We start from the raw sequence: 27,741 nt of genomic DNA, 5'->3' as shown, positions 1-27,741 counted from the left end.
GGCCAAAAGGGGGTCAAAAATCTTATATTCTTGCGCACAATAGATTCCCCATTCTTCAAACTCAATGTTAAAACACCATCAAGAATAATTAGCAATCCTATGAAATTGGTACTGTAGTCCAAGTAACAAAAGAATTGGAATAGAAATTGTAACAGCATGAATAAATGTGTGAAGGTTTCCACATAAACTCTGGAAATACTCAGCTCAATCATGCTGTCCCATTTTAAGACCAAAGACATCAATCTCATCATCTTGGCCCATGAGCAGTAGTATTACTGAACATTGTGGCAGAAAGATAAATATATCAGCAAATGTAGTATAATCAAATGTGACAAACGAGTAATTTCAGACCAAACGCTCTGAAGATGCTCAGATAAACATTTCGCCTCTATCAGTAGCAGATAGTGTGCTTTGTTATAACAATATAAGTAAATAAATTTACAAACTAAACATGCATCAATAACACAGCCAAGCCAGGAAAACCATAAATTAGGAATACAATAATGCAGCCATACAGTACCTTTGCATTAATTATCAAAAAATGTGCCTTACAATAGTTTATACATCATGGGAATACATTTAATTAAATAAGAAAAAAAAAATTGATCTGTGTAACAGATAATAAATAAAAGTCCTGAGCTAAATACATTTAAGGATACATTTAAATAAGAAAAAAAAAATTTTGATACAATATCTGAAGAAGTCAAAATCAGGGATATAGGCTTATTTTTAATAACACAAACGATTCAAGTTCCACAGCACTACAGCAGCCACCTCTGGGCTCCAGCACTAAACTTATTCACATTTACGATTAAGGAGTCTGTATTCACGTCTTCAACAGGTAATAGGTATTCATTAATACATGCAAACCTTCATATGGGATAAAACATATAATAGGGTAGCTGATCTCATAAAAGAGGAAGGTTGTTCGCCACAAACTTAGCAAGAGGAGGCAACTGTGGACATGACTACTACACATGGGGGGTAAAAAAAGGTGTTTGTAAAACCCTTTTGAGGATGATAGCAGAAGCAGCAATTCTACTCCAGTAATACAGAATCTGCCAAAGCATATGCCCTTGTTCCTTGGCGTTGGCAGCAGCAGGATTGGTACTGATGTTATTATACTAAGCACAGTACCTATCAGCTTATGACCACAGGTCTACAAAGCATAAATGATCTTTTATAGCATAAAGGCATAAACCCAGACTCTGAACATATGCCACATAAGCTGACACTCCAGTGATTTTGGCCTCCAAGTCCCCTTCAATCTCAAAAGAAGGGTATAAGACATAGCTATTCATTCATTCATGCCGGCTGACCAAATTGAACCACTATTCTATCAAGAGCTGATACTTCAGTAATTTTCAGTTCATGTAATTATGCTCAACTACAAGAACAACTAGATCAAAAACTCATATATATACCAGTGAGGCAGGGTCAGGGAAGGCCCAGATGTACGCAGCCTCCTGCTTCTAGCCAAAGACTATTTGAGAAGCTCTTCGAGATAGACTTTTTGTAGGGAAGCTTATTTGCATCCTTGAGATCCATGAAGGAAATATAGCAATACCATTTCCTTCCCAATATAGTGTGACCTGATAGCAATGTTGTATAAGATCATCGTCCTTTTCCATATCCTGTTGAATTATCAGAAGTAAAATGTCCAATCTTCCATGTCTTTGTTTACCTAACTCGAAATAACAAAGATACTGGAACCAAACAGAGTCCCTTTTCCTTTAGACCTGCATAGCTGATATCTTTCCCAATATAACCCGAGTGTGGTACTTCTCCAGTCTGGTTAGAGGTATTTTGTTTTTCCTGCAGAAAAGCAATGCCAGAAAAATTTAATTAGTTAAGTGAATTATTAAAGAAGTGAAGAACGTCCACATTGATTGGCACAAATTCAGACCAATGCAGGCAATAAATTTGAAACAATTCCTAGATAGTTGTATTATACCTGAAAAAGGCTAAAAAAGTCATGCTTCCCTTGTTGCACTGGTGGTAAAATGTTCAAACCACCTGTCTCTTGTAATTTTATTTGCAATTGTTCCAAGTCTTGAGTCTGAATAACAAAAACATTGATATCGTATCAAGGGAAGTTGAAAAGAAACCTTAAGAAATAACAAGAAAACTTTACACTATGGCAACAAACTAATAATGGGTTTGCAGGTTTTAACATGAGAGCTACTCCTTACCTCAGAATTACAAACAGGAGATATTGCAGTGTCCTCCAGGTCAGGATCAATATAAGTTGTCAGCATCTTTCTCCTTTTAGCAACAGACCTAGCTGACGCAACATGATCATCATTATTCATGTTCATCTTTTTTACCAAAACAGCAGCACCAGAAAATATGGAAGAGTTTTCAGAACCAGAACAGGTGACAGTATCCTCCACATTACTGCTAGCTATGGAGTTGTCGAAGTATGAAGACCAACCGCTGTCTTCCGAAGAAACCTCAAGTCCATCACCAGAAAAATTAGATTTATTCTTGTGGTTTGTGGAGCTCATAGAATCCTCCATTGAATCACCAAGTACCAAAATAAAGCAGTTAGAAGGTTTTGAAGATTAATGCAAAAGCAGAGGGAAAAAAAAAAAAAAAAAGAGGCTTAAAAGGTTTTCAAGTTTGGCCTAAATGCTGAGGGATGAGTTCTTTTATAGAGGTATTTAATAAATTTTAGTTAGTTTTGCACCCAAAAATATATTCCACGTTTCATTTCTAGAGCTTGCCTTCCACTCAAACAAAATTAAGGCATGGAAAGTGGAAAGTCATCTAAAAAGACTTGGTAAAATATCATGACATCCACCCCATCACCAAGTCAATATCTCACGTGGGAAGCATATTCTACAAGATAACATTAACCCATGGAAACAAAATTTCAAATTATAAAATTTAAAATTATTAAACATAATATATCACAGTCCTAAGAAACACAGGTATTTGTCACATTATTTCAGAAAAATCCTTCAAAGATTTATAGTTAAACGATGTTTTTGTCAAGTTATTCGTCTAAAAAAGTTGATATTGTTAAACGGCTTTTCAGAAATTAATAGATGAAGAGCACATAAGAGGGACCATAGAATAAGTGAAAATAAGAATGCCAAGAAACAAGCTATATATACTTGATAATTTGACATCAAGCTGGTGAGATAACATCATTGACCATCAGAATATATCCGGTGCAACCTATAAACACCTTATGTGGCACAATTATTTACCTTTCAACAACCATAATGTAAAACACAGAACAAAAAAAATCTAGTAGTGGCATCTTACCCTCTACCAATGTATAGGACTATACGAGTGCACAAATGACTATGGCATCACTTATAAATTTAATATTGTATAAATTCTAATCAGTCATTCTAATTCTACTTCCTAGGTAAAAACCCATACTCAACAGTTATTCTATTGTTAAGCTGAACTAATTTAGTTGCCCTCAGCAGCCAGGTAGTTGTGCGCCTATTAGAGATGTCAAACCACATTATTTTTTGGCAACTCATAGAAAACATATTTGACCCCTATATTTGAAGAGGATAACTTCAGCAGGTGCAAATAAACGGCTATGTCTGAAAACTTGAAAAGTGTTTTGATAAGCATAATAGATAAACAATCTGAATTATTTAATAAGCATTTGGTATAATAGTGGCCATGAATCCTGATTAACTCTTATATTATTAATTTTTCAGATCCTCCAGATCTTTAGCAGAAGAGTTCAGCATAATTTAGGCGATATGCTTATCAGCTTCTAAGAAAATTCAAATATCCCATTTTGACCAACCCTATTAAAGTGCATATTAAAACATCCAGAATGATATAACATTTATTTTCAGCACGTAGTACGGTAGTAGTCGTGGAAAACCATGAATGCCAGAAATAAAGAGATGGAATACTAAGCTTGAGATAATTCTGAACTTGTTCAGCAAGGATAATAAACATTATACTAATCAAATTTGACCATAACATTTTAAGTGATCAATCTTCATTTGACTCATTATATATTAATTTGCTTATACTTTCTCAAAAGGTTCTTTATGTAGAAGAATTTTATTTAATATGGCCTAAATGATGAGGGCTGAAGCTGGTCCTAACAAACTCCTGATAATCAGAGACTGAAATGTTTGACAAAAAACGGCTTATTTCCTTGTAGCCACTGAACTACAACCATCCTAGTCTCTGTCCTACCAAGATTACTCGCTTACGACCATATCTAGCTAGATAATGGTGGTACACATCATTAGAGAGGCTCAATATTTCATTAACTATCAACTACTGTCAAACAATCACTTTGACTCATGGGAAACACAACAGAAGCATTGAAAGCAATAGCTTCAAGTTGAGTTAGAATCTTAATTTATGAATATTTAAATTAATTTTAAATCAAGGTAAGTTTTCTAATCACAAAGAAACAGATTATTTGTCAAACATAAGAGCAAAAAATTATTCTGAATCTGCATATTTGAATTGATTAATCCAAATACTACGAGATATGAAATTTACACAAAATCTTCATTTATATATAACAGAAAAGAAATCCATAATTTTGTTGCAACACATATCATCAGAGTTACAGTCAAAGATCATTTAAGAGGTCAAGTCCATATTCATATATTGGCAACCAGATTGACAGAGCCTCCAGATTTAGCCGCAAATTTTACTCTCTAATTGTCCAAATATTATCTTCTTCGAATTTTCACATATTCCAATTGACTAATCAATCATGCAACATTCACATATGATTCCCTTGAAGAAAGATTCCAAATACAATACAATTTCCTATGTGGATTTTCTTCCATTATTTTATAACATTCGCGCACGTTTCATTCCTCATGCCTGACTCTCCCACCTGTCGTTAACCTGCTTCTTGCTCATTCTATGTAAAGCCTTTATTAAATGTCTATGTTTGACCAGAAGGTACTACCTGATCCATGCCATGACAACTCTCACGTACAAATGATTTATTTTGAAGATTCTAACCATACTAATAAAAATAAAACAAAAACAAAATTTATATATAAATGCATAAGGTATGATAGGAGACTCACCTGCCGCCTACATTAGGAAATATGAGGACATCCTCTCTACTTAACGTAGAATTCCTTCGCATGTTTGAGGAACTGACAAATTAGTAAAAGCCACATAGAGGTATGTTCATGGTTGTCAATAATCCACAACATGGGGAAGTGAAATTGAACTCCTTGGTGGGCTTCCAATCAAGCAGTAGGATTGCTTTCATACTCAGTATACTACATCGTGCTGTCTTGCTTATATTTTTACTTTGCGTCCAAGGAATGTATACCTTGTAGAGAGTCATTCAAGGGATGACATCATTTCTTGATGACAAAGCGCATCAACATTCCCACGCGTGCATATATGCAGATGTTTCTGTAGCATAGGACAGCAGATTGTATACTGATCAACTGAAAAAAAAAAAAAAAAAAAAAAAAAAAACAATATATTGTGAGGAAAATACGAACCAACATAGCTTGTTCAGCATGGATAGCAGAGAATATTCCTAAACCCCCCCCCCCCCACCAGCGCTTGCGCGCCTCTCTCCCAATTGGGTTCCTTACTTTCAACAGACAAATCTTCCAAGCATTTAAATTAAACTAGATAGAGCCGTAAAAGGGTAAGACAGCAGACTGTGGCAAAACAAAAAATACATCATTAGACTAATAATCTCTTATGTTGAGGGTAAAATGAATAACTACGTGCACCAAAAAAGTCATTGATGTCAAGAACTGAAGGTGAATGACTTTGTTGTACAGAATAGATGATGGCTGTTTCTTTGGGACACAGGAATTCTTCAAACATAAATTGACAAAATATATCCCAGATAATCTCTTGGCTTAAGAGCTACAGTGATCAAAACAAAGTACAAGTGTTTTGAGTAACTGATAACTGATAAGATGTGTCCCGGATTTGGGATAGTCCTCTAGTGGCTCCAATCCCTCATTATTTAATATAATATCAGTCAAACTAACTGGGACTATTTACATATAATGAACGGAGAGAGAGAGGAAAAAAGTTTCAAAAATCAGCTAAAATTAATATTGTTGCAGCAGTCATCACCATTTGTCTTTGTCAAGGTATGTATGTAATAGCGTAACGTACACCTCATATAGTCAATATTTTAGTGTAAAATTGAATTTCATGTTTCAAAAGACGAAAATCTTCGTTAGAAAGAGATCAATAGTATGTAAAATTAAACAATATAACATGAGGCGTGCATAAGATAAGATATTAAAATAGTGGAGAGCTCAACAAGCCTGGTACACATTTAATTTAATATTCTACTATTGATTGAAAAAAATTAATGTCCTAATTCTCCTAAAGACTACCATATGCTTTAAAGAATTAAAAAAATCAAAAGATTTTGGAAGCAGATGTAGCTTTTGGAATCTGTGATCAGTCACACAAATCATAAGAGAGATTGAAATTCAACCAAAATTTGAAACATTAAAAAATTGGGTTATATTATCAACCTTGGCCTCAATGTATAGAACTGCCAAGAATACTCGCATAGTTTGACTGTTAATTTTCTTAGAATAAACATATTGTAATTTAAGAAAGTATCTTTTTTTAATACCAATACTACTTGACTCAAAGCATATAACAGCCAGCAATAAATATTCGAACTCAAAAGCATGTCTTAGCATTATGAAACAGATGGAGTATTTGATTATTACAGAGAGCTCACAAGTAATAGACAAAATAGCCCACAATATGAAAGTAATCAACATGATCTAAAAAAATTGTATGACAATAGAAACAGTCTACCAATGGAGGTTTTAACTTACAAAGCATTATTCAGTCAATTACCTCTAAAAACAACATATTGTGAATTTGTGATAAAATTTGACAGCTCCTACACATTCTAAATTAGTATTACTAGACACTATAGACCACAGCAGCTATTAAAATCACTTTAATCTTACTATAATCCTGTAATAGAAAAATCAATCAACATTTCACTACATTTCACTATTTAGAGTACATGAGATGACTAATATACTGAGATCAGAATTATTCATTTCCTATAATTAAGTTATAGGCTTATAGCCATTGTTGAGTTTCCACTGTAAAGACCCAAAATCAAACAAAACCTGGAAAATTAAATGCACCTACAACTTCATCACCATCACAACCCAATCTATTGATGGAATGATGAGCGGCTAAATGTATTAGTTCAAGTTCACCCCTAAAGTAACTACATTACTTACTCCATCCCAAAATACTCTTCACGCTTTCCTTTGTTATCCGCCACAAAATACTCCTTGACCCTTCTAGTTTAGAAACAACATACTAATTGTAATATTCCTCCTTTCTCATTGCTAAAAAAAAAATTAAAAAAATTAAGGACCCGCAAACTCTCTCATTCAACAAAATAAAGTATTCCACCACCAATGAGACTAGGTTTATATTAACCATGACACAACTCTACTCTACATTGGCCTACTCCACTCCTTAGAACTAAAGGACCAAGCCGGGAGCAGAAAGAGGGATTTGATCCGCCAACCTCACCCTTGTTAAGGCTATGCGCCTATGCTATACCACTAAGCTACTTCCGCCAACCTATGCGGCACAGAAACAACTCGGGTTTCAGAAATGAACAGCTAAGTCTCAACCACTTCTATGAATTATAATCACGAAAACAATTGAGGTTTCAAAAACGGCGAAACCTCAGGTCTTATAAGGTCCCGTGCTTCCTAACCGCCAGCTACCTAAGCAATTCAAGTATCCTCTAAATCGCAACCGGATAAACGTATGCAAATCAACCTCTAATCATGCTACATTACAAAAGAGACTAATTTATAGTCCCCCATTATCAAATCACCATACACTTTGAGGATCCAATATTTAAATAGGCTTGGGACAGAATGATACTTCCAAGAACCAAAAATCAAGATTTAATACATTAAAAAAAAACGCAGTAGTTTCTTGTGTTCTCTAGTTGATTATCATACTGTAGTTTCTAATCTTCTTTCGAAGTACACAATTACATGCAATTAATTAAAGGCTATGGAAATCAGAAATGCTCAATTTCATCAAATTAAATTAATATGAACAAAATTTTATTATTGCAATGCAGTAATGCACAATTGTTAGGGTTTTGAAAAAAATCAGGCAAATACTAATGTGAATAATTTTGGGCGCGTACCTTGATCATAGACAACTAGGGAACAAACTGAAAACTCTTACTGGATATATAATTTATATTTACTGAGCATTTTGATGAAAATTTCATAAAGAATTTCAGACAAAGGGCCGAAAGAGGTTTTTACCTTCTCAAAAATGCTTTCACTTGTTTCAATTTTTTTTGGGGGGGTCAAATTTTCGACCTTATTAATCAATACGGTAAGAAATTATAAAGTGCATGTTAGATTTTATTTGGGTTTGTTACCACGCAAATTTAATTAATATCAACTTTTTATAATAATTACGTGTATGATAATGTATATATTTAGGTTTAAAATAGGTCTTGACTCTCCTTAACTTCGTAAATATGTAACAATTTTTAAGCGATGAGGGAGTATTGGAGTAGAAATTAGACATATGTCTGTCACACCATAATTGACCAATGTAAAATAAAATGCAGAAAAAGTAAACGATATTAAGTAAATGTTAAACTTATTCTGTATACATAAAACATGAACTGAAAATCCCTCAATTAACCCAACGCTGTCTATTAAATTTGAGTGTTAATAAAAGGTTATCAGTCTAACCTCAAGTGTTTATAATCTGTACATACGCAGCTAGGATAGGCTGAGTTTGAAGGGCGCATAATGTTGAAACCTGAAGGTGTTCATTGCATGGCCATATTCACAGGCATTGCTCTGTACAAATTTCCTCTAATGCTGATGGCTCATCGTACACAATAATTACGTACTTGAATCAGCAAAACATAATCAAAGATTTTACATATATTTCCTCTTTGGAGGGTGTTTTATTGCAAAGTGCAGACAGACTGAAATACAAGTCAAGTCTTGAATTCAGGTTTTATTGTCCAGTAGCAAGAAATAAAGTAGAGATTCATTGAATATAGCAAAAAGAGATTCTATGTTGTACAACTACTTGAGAGTTCCGAAGCTGTCCTCTGCAAAGTGCACTCCAAATAAGTTGCAACAACTGATCACTTCAGCCCAGAGCAAAGCTTGAAGATAAGCCAGAGTATTGGTCTGAAGAGCGGCAGCATAACATGAGGATGAGAGGCAATCAAATCCTGAGCTTGGCAGATGGAAATGGAATGCAAAACAAAAATAAGTCCCATAACGCCTCATCTGGATAGGAAAGTACATGCAAGGGATCGATGCACAACCTTTACCTTCACCCACGATCTTACTCTCGAAATAACTTTGAAACAGTTGAGTAGGCATTATGACACAAAATTACAGCTTTCATCGAACCCAAGAGGCAAGAGAGAGATTCTACTCAGGTCACAATTTCAGCAAAAAGTATAAACAGAAACAAATTCAATATCTTTTGTTGCAGATTTTGCATCAATCATCTGTTTGGAAGGATGTCTGAGAATGCAAAATCATGAAATGGGGGGCCTGAAAAGAAACATTAATTTGAGTCAGCCACCTAGCTCTACATAAGTTGTTCATATTCAAACAAAGCAAACTGGGTAAAGGTATAATCCAAACGCAATTCACATAGAAAAAGTATATTTATATTTATCAAATTTAAAAGGATGTGAACCCACAGGAGTCAGGCCACACCAGCTGAAACAACGAGTACAATAAAACATGGATTTGATCCAATAGTAACAGTGTAATCAGGAACAGAAAAATACCTTACACAACTACCAAATTTCAACAAGTAACTAACCTGCTTGTCCAGCCAAGATATAAAATGGGACATGAGCAATCATTTTAGTCCCACCATCACTCCAGTTCACAGTTCCTGGATATTTCTCTCCCCGGGGATGTCGTGACGATCCCAACACAGACATACATATTGCAGGCTCATTCAGTAAACCCAAACAATCACGAGCCCTTGTCCAAACCCTTGCATCAGATAATCGAGACCGAACTACCTGAGATTTTAATACTCAGTTAGCCATGGACTTAGCCTAAACCAATTTAATTCTAGGCAGGTATTTCACAAAACATTGTACAGTGACAACACTTCAGAATCCCTCCCTGTTCTCTTCAGTTGGGAATGCTTAAAAATACTCCCTTATCCCCAAAACTCAAATCAAATGACGGTCCTAGGTAAAGCCAGACAAGGTCATGAGAGACATCATTATAATAACAAGAAGCTGACGGATATCGCAAGATCCAGTAGGAAATCCAAGATTAATTATAAATTTCAAATGAAATTCAAACCTTTGCTAAGGATACACGAGCCCTAGGTAGTAATTCACGGTGATAAGTAGCAAGTTTGGCAATAGCTGTTATAACAAAGCAAAGAAGTCTGGACTGTCCCGCCTTCTCAGAGCCTGTGCTAGTGGTGCCTTGTCTTAGACCAAGACGGCTTCAAAAATTAAAGCAAAATACAATCAACAAAGACACCAAAAATTTATTCTTTAACAAGAAGTACTATTGAACTTACCTAGATGAGAGGTTCTCGTATAAAAGTAACTCCAAACTTTCAAAAAGTTCACGAGCAGCATCTTTGTGAGATTCACCGCCCCCTCCATGCTCTCCAATAGCCCAACAAAGTTGTAAAGCCAACTCTGTCTACCAAAGAAAATACATTCAAATCTCAGAATACATTTACCAAATACATCGACATTCTAAAATTAAACGTGATTGTTCAACCTTCTCTTGGCTGTCATAAGCTTCACTAAGTCTGTCCACGATAGGTTTCTGCAGAGCATTAGAAAGCCATAAATTCTTAGGAAACAAGTTTTAAAATTGAAAGAATGAAAGATGATTTCATCTTCAAGTTTAAGCACACAGCACAATTATGAAATATGACACATATACAGCCACTAAGGTACCTTCAGAAGTGAGATAAAATCTGGTGATCGCTGAAATGAAGCAAGCATAAATTCCAAAAGTCTTTTTCTGACCTGTGTGAAAAGTATAATTGTCAATAATTGATACTTCCCTTAGCAAGATACGGAGTATCAGAGCAACAAACAGAAAGCCTAAAAAATTATCAAAATCATGAAATTAGAAACTGGAACATCTATTTGTATACTCTAAGCAAACATCTAGGCATATATATGTTAACTTTTGATTTTAAAAATTAAACAAGAATCAAAACAAAAGTTTGCATTCAATGAAATAAATAGCTTGTGATTGCATATCAAGCAGAGAAGAGAAGTCCTCATCATAGAAATGAAAGCCTAAGTTATGAACATAATGCCTATGCAGCTATGAAATAGGTTTGCATTTGAATTTGCCTAATGCTCTTAAAAATGTTGATTTTTAACAAGTCTAAATACATCAAGACAAAGTAGATGAGCAAAGTGGACAATATATTTGTTTAAGTAAAAGTTCTAGACTTCCTACAAATCAAATGCACATTACCTCATATGAAAAAATTTTGTCTGGGAATATAGCAGCATGTCTTAACATAAGCATGGGAATAAGTGCACAGATCAAGGCTGCCAAAAGAAAAGGCAAAGATGCTTCAGAATTAATGTATTACAGTATGACAGAGTGGCTATAACAGCAGGTGGCACAATGACCTAAGCAACAAGTCTTTACACTATGAAGTAGTAAGGTAAAACAGACGAAAATGGAAGAAGTCTCATACAATCATTGACATCGCGTAAGGCTATAGCAAAATATACATCCAGCAGGCGAGGTGCAATCTTTAGTGATTGTTTTAACCGGTCAGACTGAACACCACTTGTAGCAGCCTGTAATGCTGAAGCAATTGCAGGTGATGTCCAATGACGTTCCTGAAACATACCATCATTTCTTAAGTCAACCTTTTGTCTCACGCAGTAAACAAAATGTAAAGTTAGCAAGTGCAACGCTTCCAGTTTCAGTCAAGTTTGTTATCACATGAACCTAAATGTTGATTATGGTAATTGGCATAATTCACTAAATGGCAAACATACAAGATGATAAATATCATCTAAAGGGATTATGTAAATAGTAAATAAAAAATATTTCTCCCAATGGTCTATACCAGGTATATCAGGTTACTTTTAGCTATTTATGAATTTCCATGTCGCTTCTCAAGTGGACACTGCCAAAAGGCATGGTAAAGCAGATAAAATGCAAAGTGCAGGGTCTAGACCTGGAACATGCTTAAAGCTCCCGACCTGGAACATGCTTAAAGCTACCTAACACTTCCCCTAGCCCCAACCCTCTGCCTCTTCCCCTTCATGCTCAACCTAATTGATAATAATAACTCTTTAACCTTCAGGTTAAAACCTTGCCATGTCATCTTTATATCAAAGAGAAGTAAATTACATAGAGAACCCAACACCAAAATCCCTACTATACTATTATAAAATTAATTTGTCAGAAATATGTGAAAACATAATCATAAATAGAGATTCATACAGTGATAAAGTCATTCTCATCTTTAAGAAGATCAAGGAAAGCAGGATCAGCAACATCTATAGTATTGCTATCCTCAGATTCAGAGTCACCTTCTCCGCCAGCTATGGTTGAGCCAGTATATGCCTCATCCATTAAGGCAAGTAGCATCTGCATCCAAAAACATCTATTGTACATCAAAATTGTCCAGACAACAGATTAAAAGGAGTATGATACTGAAAAGTTCTAGTTTCATCAAATTCACCTCAGGAGCAGTACTATTCTTGATTGAAGCAATGCTGTTACCAACCAGTGTTCCAGAGCTTTTTTCCACCTTCTCAAGAGCAACAACCAGGACTAGCACAGCCAAAAGGTAATTATCACAAGCACATAACACTATTATAAACTCTCTTTAATGATAAGATGGAAACTCCTTTAGACTAAGATTCGTTAAGAAAAAAAAGGTCAGAAATTTGTTCTCATAGAGAGCTGACGACGGCCTCAACACCCCCCCCCCCCTCCCTCCCTCCTCCTCCCCCAAGTCCAACCTAGAAAACTTAAACAACTATCTACAATGGTTAAAGTTTGAGATTAAATGTGCTAACATAACTATAAATGAGACAGCAATGGTCAGTTGCCAAACCCAAATGAGCACTTGGCTTCGGATGAAAGCTGCTTACCAAGAATTAATAGGAAGTTGTAATAGGCTAGGACAATTGCAAAAGATATAACAATCATCACATGTAAAGTTACTGCTAGTGAGAGGGGGCTATTTTTCCCCTACTAACAAAGTTGAACCATGAACGTGCAACAGTGGATTCTTTTAAGAGAATCATGTGCAAACCAGTTGGTTTGACTTTACAATGTCATCTTATGTGGCATGTAGACAATTTTGAAACACAAATCACTCTAGACTTTTCAGTAACATTTTCCGGCATATGACACACTATTGCAAACTCACCAGGCAAGTCTGCGATAGCTGGAAATAAAGCCAAGAATGACCCGGGAGCTACTAGTGCAGGAAATATCTTCAGAAATGATTTCTCAATCCTGCAAAGTAAATTAATATATAATGATCAGCTGATACTTAAGTTAGATGAATTAGATTACGGTAGGTGAGTAGAATAAGAACTTCAAATGTTAACTTTATCATATATATAACAGAATTTATCACAAGGTGCACATGTACGAATATGATTGCACCATATACAGGTCTTGTTTACATAAATGCATATTTGATATTTCAAAGATTTATACAACATTATCATAATCTATGTTTAAATACCAGACAAGAGTGTAAAAAGCTGCTTCAATGAGAACATCCATATTGGATCAGCTTAACAGCCAGGTAGCCAGCTATCCAAGAATAGTGTTTGCAGTTTAAATAATACATATAGTAGCAGAACATGAAGCTGGTGATGTCTGAATGGAACAACTAACCACATAAGCTTATTACCAATGAATTTTACTTATGCATGGGTGCACAATAAGTTTATTATGGACAGGGCTCACACAGGACTGACTGCCAATCACGGATACTAAATGGTTTTCCAATTTTTCTAAATTACTCTAGCTCTTTTTCCGCAAATACTAATTTTTCTGTGGTCTTGTTCGAAGAATATTGGTTGACCAAGATTTGATCTAAGCTAACAATTGTGTAACATGGATCAAAGATGCATCAATCCAAGCATTGATCTACCCATTTCAATGAATTTGTTCAGTTAAAAGTTTATAATAAAGAGCCAGAGATGTAATAACTCCATATTGAAGGATTACAGATACCATGGTTGGAATGAAGAGCTCAAGCAACAAAAACAACGATTGATGGATATTGTACACAGGTCAAGCTGATGGTTTGAAAGACTCAAAATGCCAGCATGAATAGAAAGGCTAAGGTGCTAGCAATGCATCTCTCCACGTGAAAAAACATACTGTCTTTGTTTTTTTATTAAGTGTTACGCTCGCCTTAATAGGCCATTATTTAAAAGGGTTACACTTCCATGGCAAACCCAACTACATTTTAATATTACATCTCTCTCTTGTCATGATCTTCACTTTTACTAATTTTATCATTTCTCTCCTCTCACATCCCTTACTTTTCAATGAACAGTTAATCCCACTATCCTTTCTTATAGTTTTTTAATACCCCAACTACCCCACTTATATCTTATTCTAATTAAGTCGATTAAACCTCCAAAAACTATGTGCCAAACAATCTGCAACACTTACAATACTTCGTAGATTCTAAAAAACTAAGATCCATTCACTTAAGCTCAGACAAAGTGCTTCAATCAAAATGCAACAGACCAATGCTTTCCAATCCACCAATACTTCAGTGTAGGCAAGCCAAAACCAGGGGCTGTTACACACTTCTGATGCTATGGGATCCTTTTAACTATCAGCAGGAGCAGGGGAGAGAGAGAGAGAGAGAGAGAGAGAGAGGGGGGGGGGGGGCTAATAGATAGGTGTCGAATATTAGTTGATATACTCTAAGCACTCAACTACCTACTATCAGCTGTACATATAAAGCAATGCAAACCATCAGCACCAATCATTAAGATTCCGAAGAATTTGAACATAGTGAAGACTTCCACCATTTGATAGCATACAATGAAACAAAAATAGAAATACTTACTTCTCTCCATTCCATGCAATGAGCTTCAATAGCAAGGGAAAGAACTGCAAGCACATGAAACAAACTAATAATTCAAATTTGCTTTCCATCTTGTTAAATTAACATCAGAAAAGTTAAATTTCAACTCAGAAGCCTTAAAAATACAAGATGAACTCATTAAAAATCCATCTAGAACCTAAGCTTACAAAGAGGTAAATTTATAAGAAATTTCAGGAATAGGATATAATCAACTTGATGGCAGAAATAGAAGCAAAAGCAACCATGAGTTGCACACTGTGATTAAGAAATATTAGTGTCAGAGAAATATGAGCCGCAAAAAAAACTTGGGAGAGCAAAAAGAATAGAATTTGATAAAGGAACGAGGATTATTAATCCTTGAGTTTTGCATCCTACAGAAAAATTGCAATTACACCTACTACAGATATACTCCAGCTTCCTTATCATTTTCATAACGTGTGTTGTGCCGAAAGGAATTTAATTTTTCAAAGAAGCAACTTTACTTTATAAGACATCAGCAATACCTAGAAAAATTCTATGAGTGTGCACTTCTCCTATACAGAAAGTATTACAGCTCCAGAACATACTTGAGGTAGCACAGTTGGAAATGAAGTCTGAAGCTTCTTCTTATTCACAAGAAGAAATTCGATTGTCGCCTCTGCAATGACAGGGTCAGCGAAATCACTGCAGTCAACATTAAGATATTGATAGTAAATATTAGGCCACTTCCCAAAATTTTAAAAAAAGACAGAAGAAGAAGAATGCCACGACTCTAACAATTACCAGAAGAAAGGTTGAGAATTTATTATCCTCAAAACATTCATTGTTGCCCATAATTCTTGATTTTTTTTTTTTTTTATATAGTGACAGTTCATAATCACAAATACCTTCCCATCTTGGGCTCATTTAAAAGACAAGAGTGATTGTAGATGTACTATGGCTCCAAAGTCTAAACTATATACAATAATATTTTCTTCATTGCAAAATAATTATGTACATGAGTATGCATATTTCTCATTTTTAGCCCTTTGGTCACCTAACATTTTCATTACTTCTCCTTCCAAGAGTTCCAACCCCCAACCCCATTATCTCACCTTTGACTGCATTAAGCTAAGAATATTTTCACTACTTCCCTTGCCAAAAAAAAATAAATTTTATCAGCATGTCTCTAGGAAACAACTGTTTTACCAGCCTCAACTTATCAAACTAAAAGTGACATTATCTAGACCTCAGCTATAGTTGAATTTATAAAGATTAAGTGTTCGTGTTTGTGGTGCTGATAGTGAAGTTCGTTTCTAGATAGTGGTTTCATCTTTTTTGAGCTAAAACAAAAGCACCTTTAAGCAAAACTGGAGTACAATATTATGCTGTGTATTTGTGTAAACTAGTTTCACTTCTAGACTACATCAATTGCATTCCTCATACTACAAGGTCAGCAACATAAGGGAATATATAATTCTGATGCCAGCTTTTTATAATATGCTAATACAGCTGCCTCCAACACACTACATAATTACATATACACTATGGATGTGCAATTCACTAATATTAAAGATTAACAGCTTATAACTCCACCAAAAAAAATAAGTAAGAAAATATATCTTCAATTACCTAGCATTCTAAATTTCTAATGAAAGTCGGCATAACAATTCCCAAACCAGAGCCTCTAATAATGCCAAAAAAAAATTCAAGAGGTTTGATGATCTCAAAGCACTACATACCATTTAGGCTTCAATCCTTCATAACTAGCCAGCTTTGACCCAATCACAGAGTCACTTTATACAAGGTTAAGATGGTATAAGACTGCAGACACCAACTAAACATCACTAAAATAGTAAAATGAGCCTTCTATAATGCAAAACACTACCTTCGTATTTTCTGGATAATTTAAGTCACCCTCAAATACCCCCACAAAGATTCTTAGAAAGTGTATTTCAGCTAATTGCATCTCAATTGTGCTGGACTACTGGCCTACAGCTTCTTCAAATATGGACTGTGTGCAATCAATATCCAGTTTCAGACATATCATTCCAGCTATTTCATTGTCTTCCAGTTTGTACATATTAAGGGTTTAATCCCAAAAGCTTCTCCATAATAATTAATGTGTGTAAGAAAATACATAAAATGGAGGTGATCTTTTTGGTTGCTCATTCCTTTTCCAATACTAATTATATGCATTCAGTTCAAACCTTCGAACTAAACCATGTATATGCTTAGAACATAATTTGTAAAAATCAACTGTCTACACGCACAAATTCTACAAGCTTGGAGAAGAATCGAGCATCTTTACTAATGTTCACATACCGCTCAAATTCGCCCATTGATAGGTCTAAAGGAATACGGGATTTAGTGCTATCATTAGATAAATCCAGTTCCATACAGGAAAGCACCCTTAATAATGACTAATAATATCAAAACAAACTAAACTTGTGTAATAGACAAACGTGTGTACATTAAGGTCTACTCTTTTTAAAAGACTGAATTATAACTACAAAAAAGTTCACCTTCGACATTTTTTCTAACTGTGAATACAACTACGCACATTTATGGGCAGGAACATCAGACATTAACAGTTTAGCATTATCAGATATGAAGGAGAGGATAAATCACCGGCTCAAGCAAGAACGAAAAAATGTCCTCAGACTGGGATCAGCATCATGAAGAACAGACTCTCCAAAGTCTAAGAAAAATTGGAGAATGGCCTGTTGAGAAGAAAACACCACAAGGAATTAAAAAAAAAATGTCTTCATTGACAATTTTGATAAGTATATACTTTTATATATAAGAACTAAGAATTCAACTATTGATGGACTTTGTTCAAGGTTTAAATGTCTTCATCCCTTAGGTTGATATGTGATATACTGTTTTGCAGCCAAAATGCCTGAGTTATTGATCTTAAAGACCTTTTTGCATATTGTATTTTACTTATAACTTTTGCATGTCACCACCACCATGAGAAACTATGGCTTACCATTACATGGTTCGCTTAAATTTTCATATTTCCTCCAAAAGGGGAAATCAAAAGGAAAAAAATAAAAAGCTTTCGAAGTTTTCAAAAAATAGCTCTCTGCTTGTCAGGGGACAGGCTATCAGGTAATGCAGTCATGAACTCAATATACCAATGAGCAGTAGATCCACCAGGCTTTAATTTGAGACCTAGCACAAAAGTAATGTTCTAACCTAAACCTTTTTACAATTCTCCAAAACTTTCTTTATCCATGATATAAGGTTTAAAACTTTTAACGTTTCTATCCACATCTGAAATCTGAAGTAATCAGTAGTTTATATCCAAGATTCTGAATCAAGCTTGAATAAAGAAACCACATACTGTCTATGGGATTAGGCAAAACTAAAAGAGGAGACGGATATAAAAGAAACCAACAGAATTTGCCAATCAGTACACAACATACATATATATTGCTTATATCTGATGGCAAATAATTCATTGAATACATGACGTGCTTTTGCAGATGAAATTCATCTCTTCTCCATAACTCGAGTTAACAGTTAGCTTAAGAACCCAACCTCCACAACACTCATATGTAAAAAAGCACTTGATAGAAGGCCAGAAAGCCCTCAAAACATAAGTAATATCCGACTATGATCATCATAGATACATTCACTTTTTTCTCAGCACTCAAGCTCTTAGAGAGCTCATTCGCCTCTGAAAAACACTCATTTATAAACATATCACTGCATAAACCCCCTCGGGTCAAGAAAACCCATTCGCCTAACACTCGATTACACAAAAACTCAAAAACTATTCCTCCTTCTAAGTTCAAGAAAAAGTTTGTAGAAAACCAATTCAACTATATCGCCCTCCAATTTCCAATTTCCAATTTCTAACAATAATAAAATGCAAATTCCCCAGAAATAAATCAATAATCAATGCTCAAATTAACAACATTTTAATATAAAATCCCAAAATCAATGAAAATGTAATCACTCACCAGCAAGAGAAGGCCATGAGAAGAGCGAGACTGGGAGAGAGAAGCAACAGAACGTTGAAATAGCTTGATAATGGAGGAATAAATTCGAGCAACTAAATCATCAGACTTCTCAGCTTTACAAAGCTCACAAAGCTTCTTTACCTGCTCACAAATTTTCAAGCACAATTCATCAAAATTTTACATTGAATTGAATAATTTCAGAGAAATTGAGGACGGGGAAAAACCCTAGGAGAGAGAAAAACTGACGGATTCAAGAAGAGAAGGGTCGGAAGCAGGTGAAGTGGAGTCCCTGGCACTTGCTGAGAGTGTTCGGAGGTAGAAATCCCAGTTTCTATCACGATCTGCCATTTATTTTCAACGATTAAGCTCGTGAATTTAGGGTTTTTGATTGCAGATTGTTGAAGAAATTGGGTGTTATTTTTGCAAAATCTAATTGTTCTTGGGAGTTTGACGATGAGTCGCCGGGAAGCGAAGAGAGAAGAGGAGGATTTCGGGTAATGTTGTATTGTTTTGCACTTTTGCCTATTGTTTTAGTGGTAAACATGTCAGCTAGGTAGTTGGGTACGGGTCGAATCGAGTCGAACACGCTTACGAACCTAGTACTCTTGAGTGAGTCGTGTCTGGAACGAGGCTAATTAAAAGTCTTACTCTCTCCGTGTTTTGAAAATTTCTCGGTCTATACCATGTACAATAATAACTTTAATTATTTATGACTATATTCATCTCAATTATATTTTAATACTAATAAAATTTATTTTCTACGAAACTCTGTACTAATGAATGAAAAAGTATTTTGGTATTGAAGACAAAGTTACACTGAAATAGAGAGAAAGCAATGAAACAGTGATTTTTAGGTTTGCTCATCCTGCCGTTTTTTCATTTCATTAATTCTGAGCTAAAAGGAGCCCACAACATTACATATATATGAGGCTCTACCCACTTACAGTGTGACAACACACAACTAGGAACTTTTCTAGGAAACTTACAAAATAACGGCTGAAAATACAACCAGAAATAAACAAAGAAAAGGACAAAAAGGACAACTAGCAGAGAATAAACTGAATATTCTTCATAGCAGAAATGAGCAACCAACTTGATCATATTTGATCATCATCCTTTAACACTCCCCCTCAAGCTGAGAGGAAGATTTCTGAACTCCCAGCTTGCTTGCTGAGTAGCTGAGAGTATTGATCTGTAGACACCACCTTAGTGAAAAAGATCAGCTATCTGATTTGCAGACTGAACATATCTTGGAACAACAGTACCATCAACTGCCTTTTCTCTAATGAAGTGACAGTCAATCTCCACATGCTTGGTTTTTTCATGCTGAACAGGGTTAGCTGCTATAGCCAGAGCAGCTTGATTGTCATAAAAGAAAGGAGTGCTTCTAAGAGATTTTATACCTAGATCCTTCAATAATTGCTTGAGCCACATTACCTCACAAATGGTCAAAGCCATTGATTTGTACCCAGCTTCTGCAGTAGACCTAGCAACCTCCTGCTGTTTCTTAGCCTTCCAAGAGATAGAAGAGGCACCAAGCAAAATTCAGAATCCAGAAGTGGATTTTCTTGTGATAGGATAATCAGCCCAGTCACTATCAAAGTAAGCTGCCAGCTTTGCACTTGAATTTGCTGCTAATAAAATACCTTGACTTTGTGAGCCAAATAGGTAACTTAGCACTCTAATACCAGCCTGATAATGAGCAGATAAAGGAGCATGCATGAATTGACTTAAGGTATGAACAGTGAAAGCAATATCTGGCCTGGTTATGGTCAAATAGATTAATTTCCCAATCAATCTTTGATATTTTTCTGGATGAGGAAGTAGAGTGCCAGAGTTGTGAGTGATCTTTACATGAGCATCCATAGGAAGCCTCAGAGGTTTGCACCCTGTCATATTATATTCATGGAGAATGTCCATGATGTATTTCCTTTGAGATATGATATTCCTGCTTTTGTTCTGTCAGCTTCTATTCCAAGGAAATACCTAAGCTCACCCATGTCTTTCAATTATTATTTAGCTTTAGAGATCATTTCCATGGTACTTCTAGTGATGATCAGATCATCAACATACACAAGTATTGCAGTAAATCCCTTATCATGCTTCTGTGTAAACAAGGCATAATCAGTTTTGGATTGATTATACCCTCTCCCTATGAGAGCACAACTAAGCTTAGCATACCACTGTCTTGGTGCTTACTTCAGCCCATATAGAGATTTGATCAGTTTGCATACCTTTCCAGGCCTACTTGTTGCATTCTCACCATAGAATTCTCTCCCAAACCTGAAACCTTTTCCAGGATAACCCTGAGGAAGCTTCATGTAAACTGTCTCTTTCAAGTCCCCATGAAGAAAGGCATTCTTCACATCCATTTGATGAACATCCCATCCTTTCATGGCAGCAACTACCAAAAAAGATCTGACAGTTGACATTTTTGCTACAGGAGCAAAGGTCTCATTGTAGTCTACACCCTCCTTCTGCCTATTTCCAAGAACAATCAGCCTTGACTTGTGTCTCTTAACCATAGTTGTCTTAGGATCATATTTTGTAGTGTAGAGCAATTTGCATCCAATTGCATGCTTTCTAGGTGGTAGATCTGTGATCTCCCATGTATTGTTCCCTTCTAATGCCTCAATTCCTTATTCATGGCTTCAAACCATTTAGTATTCTTCATTGCATCTTTAAAGTATACAGGATCAGGTTCCTTTGAGTGAGAAACCATAATACAATTATTTTGAACTTACTGGTGTGTCAGCAATTTTTCTCACTGCATTTGCATAGCTTAGAGTAGCAGATCCTACCTCATAATCCTTATTCCATACAGGGGATCTTGTTGGTCTGGAAGACCTTCTGATCTCTTCTATACTCACTTCTTCATATCTCTTTAACTCCCCTATCTCAGCTTGTTCTTCCTTATTTTCACCATTCTCGGTGTTATCATAAGTATCACCCTCATCATCATCTATCCAGTCCTGATTCTCATCATTCTTCATTTCTTCTTCTCTATCAGCTAATGCAGTGTGAAAAATGTGATATGGGAAGATGTTCTCATAACATTTCACATCTCTTGATACAAAAGCATGCCCATCTATCAAGCTAATCAATTTGTATCCTTTTTGTGTCATTGGATATCCCAAGAATATACATGGTATACCTCTTGCATCAAGTTTTTCATGAGATAAACTTGGGTTACTTGCCATAGCAAGGCAGCCAAATGTTCTCAGTTCTCCATATGCAGGTCTCTTGTTACTGAGCACCTCATATGGACTCCTATCTTTCAAAACAACAGATGGTAATATGTTAGTAATGTGCTCAACAGCATGAATACAGTCACCTCAGTTTTTCAAAGGAAGCCCTGCCTAAAACCTTATAGCTCTTCCCATTTCCAGAATATTTTTATGCTTTCTTTCTGCTCTTCCATTCTGCTGAGGCCTCCCTACACATGAAGTCTGATGAACAATGCCCAGCTTCTCATAGAGAGGTCTGCAAATCTGATCTTCAAACTCAGGAGCATTGTCTGATCTGAGTATTTTCACCATATTGAGTCGTTTCCATATTGAGTCTCCACCATCTTTACAAAGTTTTCAAGAACTTTGTATGCATCAGATTTCTGAACCATGAGATTAACCCAAGTCATTCTTGAGTAATCATCAATAATAGTGAGAAAGTAGTGAGAAAGTATTTATACTTTCCTTTTGTGCACACTCTATGTGGTCCCCAAGTATCAATATGAATAAGTTCAAATGCTTCTTCTGCTCTTGACTCACTCACATCATAAGGAAGTTTAGTGAATTTTGCCAGAGGACATGTCAAGTATACTTCTCCTCTCCCTTCATTCATCCCTTTCAGTTCATGAATTTTCTCAATTCTTTTCATTGGAGCATGTCCTAATCTGTGATGCCAAAGTGTCCTGTTACTCAACTTTAAAACATTTGTCACCACAGTTGGGATACTCATATAGGTATTCACATTCATAGCCATCTTCCCTGCACTCAAATCTTTTCTGAAAATTTGAGTTTTTAGTTGATTAACAACTGTCTCTAGTGGTCTATTTTCCAGATAGTACAGACCAAATTTCATTCTTCCTATCCCTTTAACAATATTGAACTCCAAGTCTTGTGTGTTGCAATACTTAGGATAGAAAAGAACTATACTGTGAGAATCACACATCAACTTGTTTACAGAGATCAAATTATGCTTGAAACTAGGAACATACAAGACATATTTCAATGTGAGTTTATTTCCTAGGTTCACATTTCCAAAGTGAGAGATAGTAGTAGTTTGACCAATTGGAAGATTGATTTGAGGGTTATTTTTACTTTTTACAACATCATGCATAGTATTCAAATAACCAGTCATGTGGTCAGAAGCACCTGAATCAATAATCCACTCATTTCCAATAGATTCAGCAAAGTGACAGGACACCATACATGCATAGCTACTTTTAGTTTCATCATCTCCATCACCAAGTGTCTGTCTAGGGAGCATTCTCATCAATGCTTCAATATGTTGAGTTGTGAACTGATTTGATGAGCTTGTGCTTGATCCACCAGACTCACCTTGGTTGCTTGTCACATTTGCAGCAGATCTGTTGTTCACATTCCTATTCTTTCCTCCCCATTTGCTATTTCCTAGAGTAAACTTTGCTTTCCCTTTTTGAGGTGCAAAACCAGAAGGTTTTTGCTGATGCTTAGGATGCCAGTGTGGGTAACCAACAAGTGTCCGACAGTTTTCAGTAACGTGACTTGATTTTCCACAAGCTGTGCATCCTCCTCTCGAGGATGTGGCAAAACCTCTTCCAACACCACCTCCTCCTAGAGGTGCTCCCCCTGACGACGCTCCCCCTAAAGGTGATCTAGATCCCTTGTTGAACATCACTAAGGACTTTGGTTCTTCTTTAATGTTGTTAAATAAAGATCTCTGGGATTCTACTTGTTCCAAATAACAACACGTTGTCTCTACTGAGGGTAAGGTAGTCATTATAAGAGGCTGACTCCTTTGAGGTCCGTTACTTCATCAAGACCATTCATAAATTGAAACAACTTGTGTTCTTCCATTTGCTTGTTCAGAGAAGTCAAGAAAGCATTCACTTCAAAGGTGATTATAGTGATTACAGGAAGGGCATGAAGTGATTCCAGCTTTTCCCATATTGCTTTCATTCTTGTATAATACTCACAAATCCTTTTTCCATGTTGTTTGGTCTCATACAAATCTTTATTAAGTTTGTATTTCCTAGACCCATTTGTGAGAGAAAATCTCCTTTCCAGTTTTGTCCACATCTGGTAAAACTGTTGACAAACATAATAGATTGCTTGATCGAGTCTGAAACTGATCCAAGTATCCATGAAATGACCATACTATTACAAGTATCCCATGCTTTTGATTTAACATCATCATCAAGATATTTCTTTAGTGTTCCAGTCACAAATCCATACTTTCTCTTTGCAGATAGAGCAATATCCATGGGTCTCTTCCATGACCTGAAGTTGGAAGGTCCATGGAGTTTCTCAATCCCAACAAATAATGCCTGACCATCTGAAAGGTGAAGATATATTGGGCTAATAGGATCCATAGTTGTAGTTGGCATGATGAACAAGAAGATTTTTTTTTTATTTTTTATTTTATTTAATGAAAGATTCAAACTTTATAAGAAGAAATGCAAAAGAAACAAAGTATTAACAATTTTTTGCTGAAAATAGAACTTTTTTAGGCTAGATCTGAGCCTACGACTTTGATACCATGAAGACAAAGTTACACTGAAATAGAGAGAAAGCAATGAAACAGTGATTTTTAGGTTTGCTCATCCATCCGTTTTTTCATTTCATTCATTCTGAGCTAAAAGCAGCCCACAACATTACATATATATGAGGCTCTACCCACTTACAGAGTGACACTACACAACTAGGATTTTTCCTAGGAAACTTACAAAATAAGAGCTGAAAATACAACCAGAAACAAACAAAGAAAATGACAAAAAGGACAACTGGCAGGGAATAAACTGAATATTCTTCATTAGCAGAAATGAGCAACCAACTTGATCATATTTGATCATCATCCTTTAACAGGTATCATCTAAATTCTATTGTAGTATAGTCATTAAAGACAAAAGCTATTATAGGCTAAGAAATGCTCATTCACGGCTTGAAATAATCTATATCTATTTTACCAGTACTAATATTACATCATTACAATTTTTTTTACAATTAATAGAATCAAATAATGATTGAACTGAAATAAAATAATAAATACATTGTATAAAGGTTTCGTTTAACTCACTAGATAATTTTTTTGATATGATCTGATTTCAAATATAAATTTGACCTTATGTGTATATTTATCAGTAAGATAAAGAATTATTACTCCGTAAATAATACTACGTATGTCAATAGCTAGTTCACATTAATATGCATTCTCCAATTTAAAAATATTACTAAAGATATGGAGTTTTCAATAATAAATAAAAGGTAATGCTATATGAAGCCCTTAGGACTATAAATAAGCATTTAATAACTTTTCTTATTTGGTATTAATTTAGCGATGCATGACAAATCATGTGCAAATCAGTGTAATTAATGTTAATTTTTTATTTATTTTTATTCATTTTTGGGAGAGATTGTTATTTATTTTTTAACTCCTCATATGTAATCTTAAGGATCATGTATAACATTTTCCATAAATAAATATAGATAAAAAAAATAGTAACAATCTAGGATGAATTTACCTTTTTAAGTCCAAAAAAAAATCAGGGCCCAACTTAACTAACAATCCGGGCATAAAAAAAAATTTGTACGTAGTATACTCTACATGATCATTTTTATCGAGAGAAAGAAAAATAAACAATATATGAAACCCAAGTTTTGATCGAATTTTACCAAAAATTATCGTAAACAACGGCGAAATGGAATTGATAATCGATTTCATCATCTTCTTCAATTTCTCTGGTATTTTTCTGAAATTATTCTTCATTTTTTAAAATTATTTTTTGCCCAATTTAGAATCTTTTATGTTCTTGTTAGTTCTGAAGATAGTCTATTGGGCTAAATTTTGTTTGCACCATTGTATAAGGAAAGATGATAATTGATTAAGCTCCACTTACGAAACCCTAATTGAAAATCTTTCAGTTTCACTGTAATAATTGTTGTAATCTGGGCAATGTGGTATTTTAATGGGTATCTGAAACTGCTAAATAGAGCCGTAGATTATGTCACAATTGTTGAGGAGAAGACTCCAATTTTATGGGTTCGAAATTAGGCAAACTATTTCTTTGAGAGTAATGTAAGTAGAATTATTAGTAATAATTATAATCATAAATAAAATCAAAAACAAGATGAATAAGTAGTTAGAAATTAGAATTCAGAAACTGAAAAAAAAAGGCGGTGGTTTGGCACAAGGAGGCCAACTTGATGAAAATTTGGTGGTTGAAGTTAGAGTTGAGAGAAGGGTTTACAATGAATTTAACTAAGAGCGATGAACTAAAATTTCAAATTTTGGGAAAATATATGTCAGGGAGGGGGCATAGACTTGATTAAGTGTTGCATAATGCACATATCCGAAATTTAATTCAATCATAAAACTAACTCGTTCCGTTCCTTGGATTATGTTGCTATGGTAGATAAGAAGATTAATTGTTTCATACAGTTAAAAAGAATGAACTTATTTTCACTCAATGATTTGGGGTTAAAGGTATCAGAATAGGATATGCAACTAAATGTTTGTGATGACTCACGTGATTGTTGGCGTACATCAAGTATGTATTCTAGTTATAGTTTCCATTTGCAGCATGGTTTGATCGAATGAGATTCAATAGTATTGAACATCCATGACAAGCCTTTTTAGTTCATATTGTACCTCTGTCAAATGAGAAACAAAGTTGTTGAAATTTTGTTGATGCTAAACTATAATTAAGTTGCATTAACTATAGTTATTCATCATTGTGTAAATTCTTTGTTCAGGGACTTTAAATGGTTTGCTTATGTGGTCCTGTTTTGGTGGAATCAAATCTTTAAAAAAGTGTATGCATGGGAGTTTCCAGAGTTTATTTCACGACTGGCAGCTTGGTCACTTGGCTGTTACTGTTTATGAGGGAAAGGTCTAAAGATTTCATCATGAGAAACTGTATGATGTATATTTACATGGAGATGAAATTGCTACACCATTGGTGGCCTGTTTCATAGTGCTATAGTGATTGAAGATAGATATAGTGATCTGCTGGACAAGTTGTTTGGTAAAGATTCAGAAGCGCATTGATCAAAGTTGCCAAATCCTTTAAGACAAAGTATTCAATATTTTGGGCATTTGAAAGATTTAGACGGGTAACACAACTTTTACAATGATCATAAATCTCTTACCAAAAGTCAAACTTTATAATTTATGTATGGATACATTCATCACCCTCAGCTGCTTTTCTTCTACGACTCTTCAAGAACTTTACAGTTGGAAAGCAGGTTCTTATTGTACTTCTCAGTTTCTCATCTAGGCACATTACTTGCTTAAGCCTTATGATGCAAACAAGAGAAGGTTCAATATGAGAAGTGCTTGATACTTTAATACAATGAGGGTCTTGACTATGAAAACTTCTGAGGCGGCTTTTTCAAGTACCTCTGAAACAAACAAATTCAAGCTGAGTTTGAGCTTCTGGATAGTATGGTGTATGGCCACATGCAACCATTTATGAGTATCACTATAATGATACTCATAAATGACATGAAGCTTT

General features: G+C 35.0%; 3 protein-coding genes across 5 annotated transcripts; all 3 read right to left on the bottom strand.

Annotated features, from left to right (window-relative positions):
- Positions 1-349: 349 nt before the first annotated feature.
- Positions 350-5,976, bottom strand: LOC110721019. The gene is made up of 3 exons (XM_021900143.1): positions 2,193-5,976; positions 1,955-2,059; positions 350-1,815 (listed from the first exon to the last, which is right to left on the bottom strand). The coding sequence occupies exons 1-3, from the start codon at positions 2,517-2,519 to the stop codon at positions 1,681-1,683; spliced, it is 567 nt and encodes a 188-aa protein (XP_021755835.1). The 5' UTR covers positions 2,520-5,976; the 3' UTR covers positions 350-1,680.
- Positions 5,977-8,786: 2,810 nt separating this feature from the next.
- LOC110721018 (AP-5 complex subunit zeta-1-like) lies at positions 8,787-19,566 on the bottom strand. Of its 3 annotated transcripts, XR_002511387.1 has the most exons (17): positions 19,275-19,566; positions 19,029-19,169; positions 17,689-17,780; positions 15,666-15,762; positions 15,082-15,125; positions 13,408-13,496; positions 12,712-12,803; positions 12,471-12,617; positions 11,710-11,857; positions 11,481-11,557; positions 10,946-11,017; positions 10,764-10,811; positions 10,555-10,682; positions 10,329-10,476; positions 9,829-10,036; positions 9,317-9,551; positions 8,787-9,220 (listed from the first exon to the last, which is right to left on the bottom strand). XR_002511387.1 is itself a non-coding variant. In XM_021900141.1 (16 exons), the coding sequence occupies exons 1-16, from the start codon at positions 19,374-19,376 to the stop codon at positions 9,502-9,504; spliced, it is 1,683 nt and encodes a 560-aa protein (XP_021755833.1). In that variant the 5' UTR covers positions 19,377-19,566; the 3' UTR covers positions 8,787-9,501. The 3 variants fall into 3 exon arrangements, 2 of the variants coding, with proteins under 2 accessions (XP_021755833.1, XP_021755834.1); XM_021900141.1 differs by having other exon boundaries at positions 8,787-9,551; XM_021900142.1 differs by lacking the exon at positions 17,689-17,780 and having other exon boundaries at positions 8,787-9,551; positions 19,275-19,384.
- Positions 19,567-24,007: 4,441 nt separating this feature from the next.
- Positions 24,008-24,600, bottom strand: LOC110720799. Its single transcript, XM_021899836.1, has 2 exons — positions 24,382-24,600; positions 24,008-24,316 (listed from the first exon to the last, which is right to left on the bottom strand). The coding sequence occupies exons 1-2, from the start codon at positions 24,598-24,600 to the stop codon at positions 24,008-24,010; spliced, it is 528 nt and encodes a 175-aa protein (XP_021755528.1).
- Between the last annotated feature and the right edge of the window lie 3,141 nt (positions 24,601-27,741).

This window comes from Chenopodium quinoa, unplaced genomic scaffold, assembly GCF_001683475.1.
Source record: "Chenopodium quinoa cultivar QQ74 unplaced genomic scaffold, ASM168347v1, whole genome shotgun sequence".
NCBI lineage: Eukaryota > Viridiplantae > Streptophyta > Magnoliopsida > Caryophyllales > Amaranthaceae > Chenopodium > Chenopodium quinoa.
This window is presented reverse-complemented; position numbering and strand designations above follow the sequence as displayed.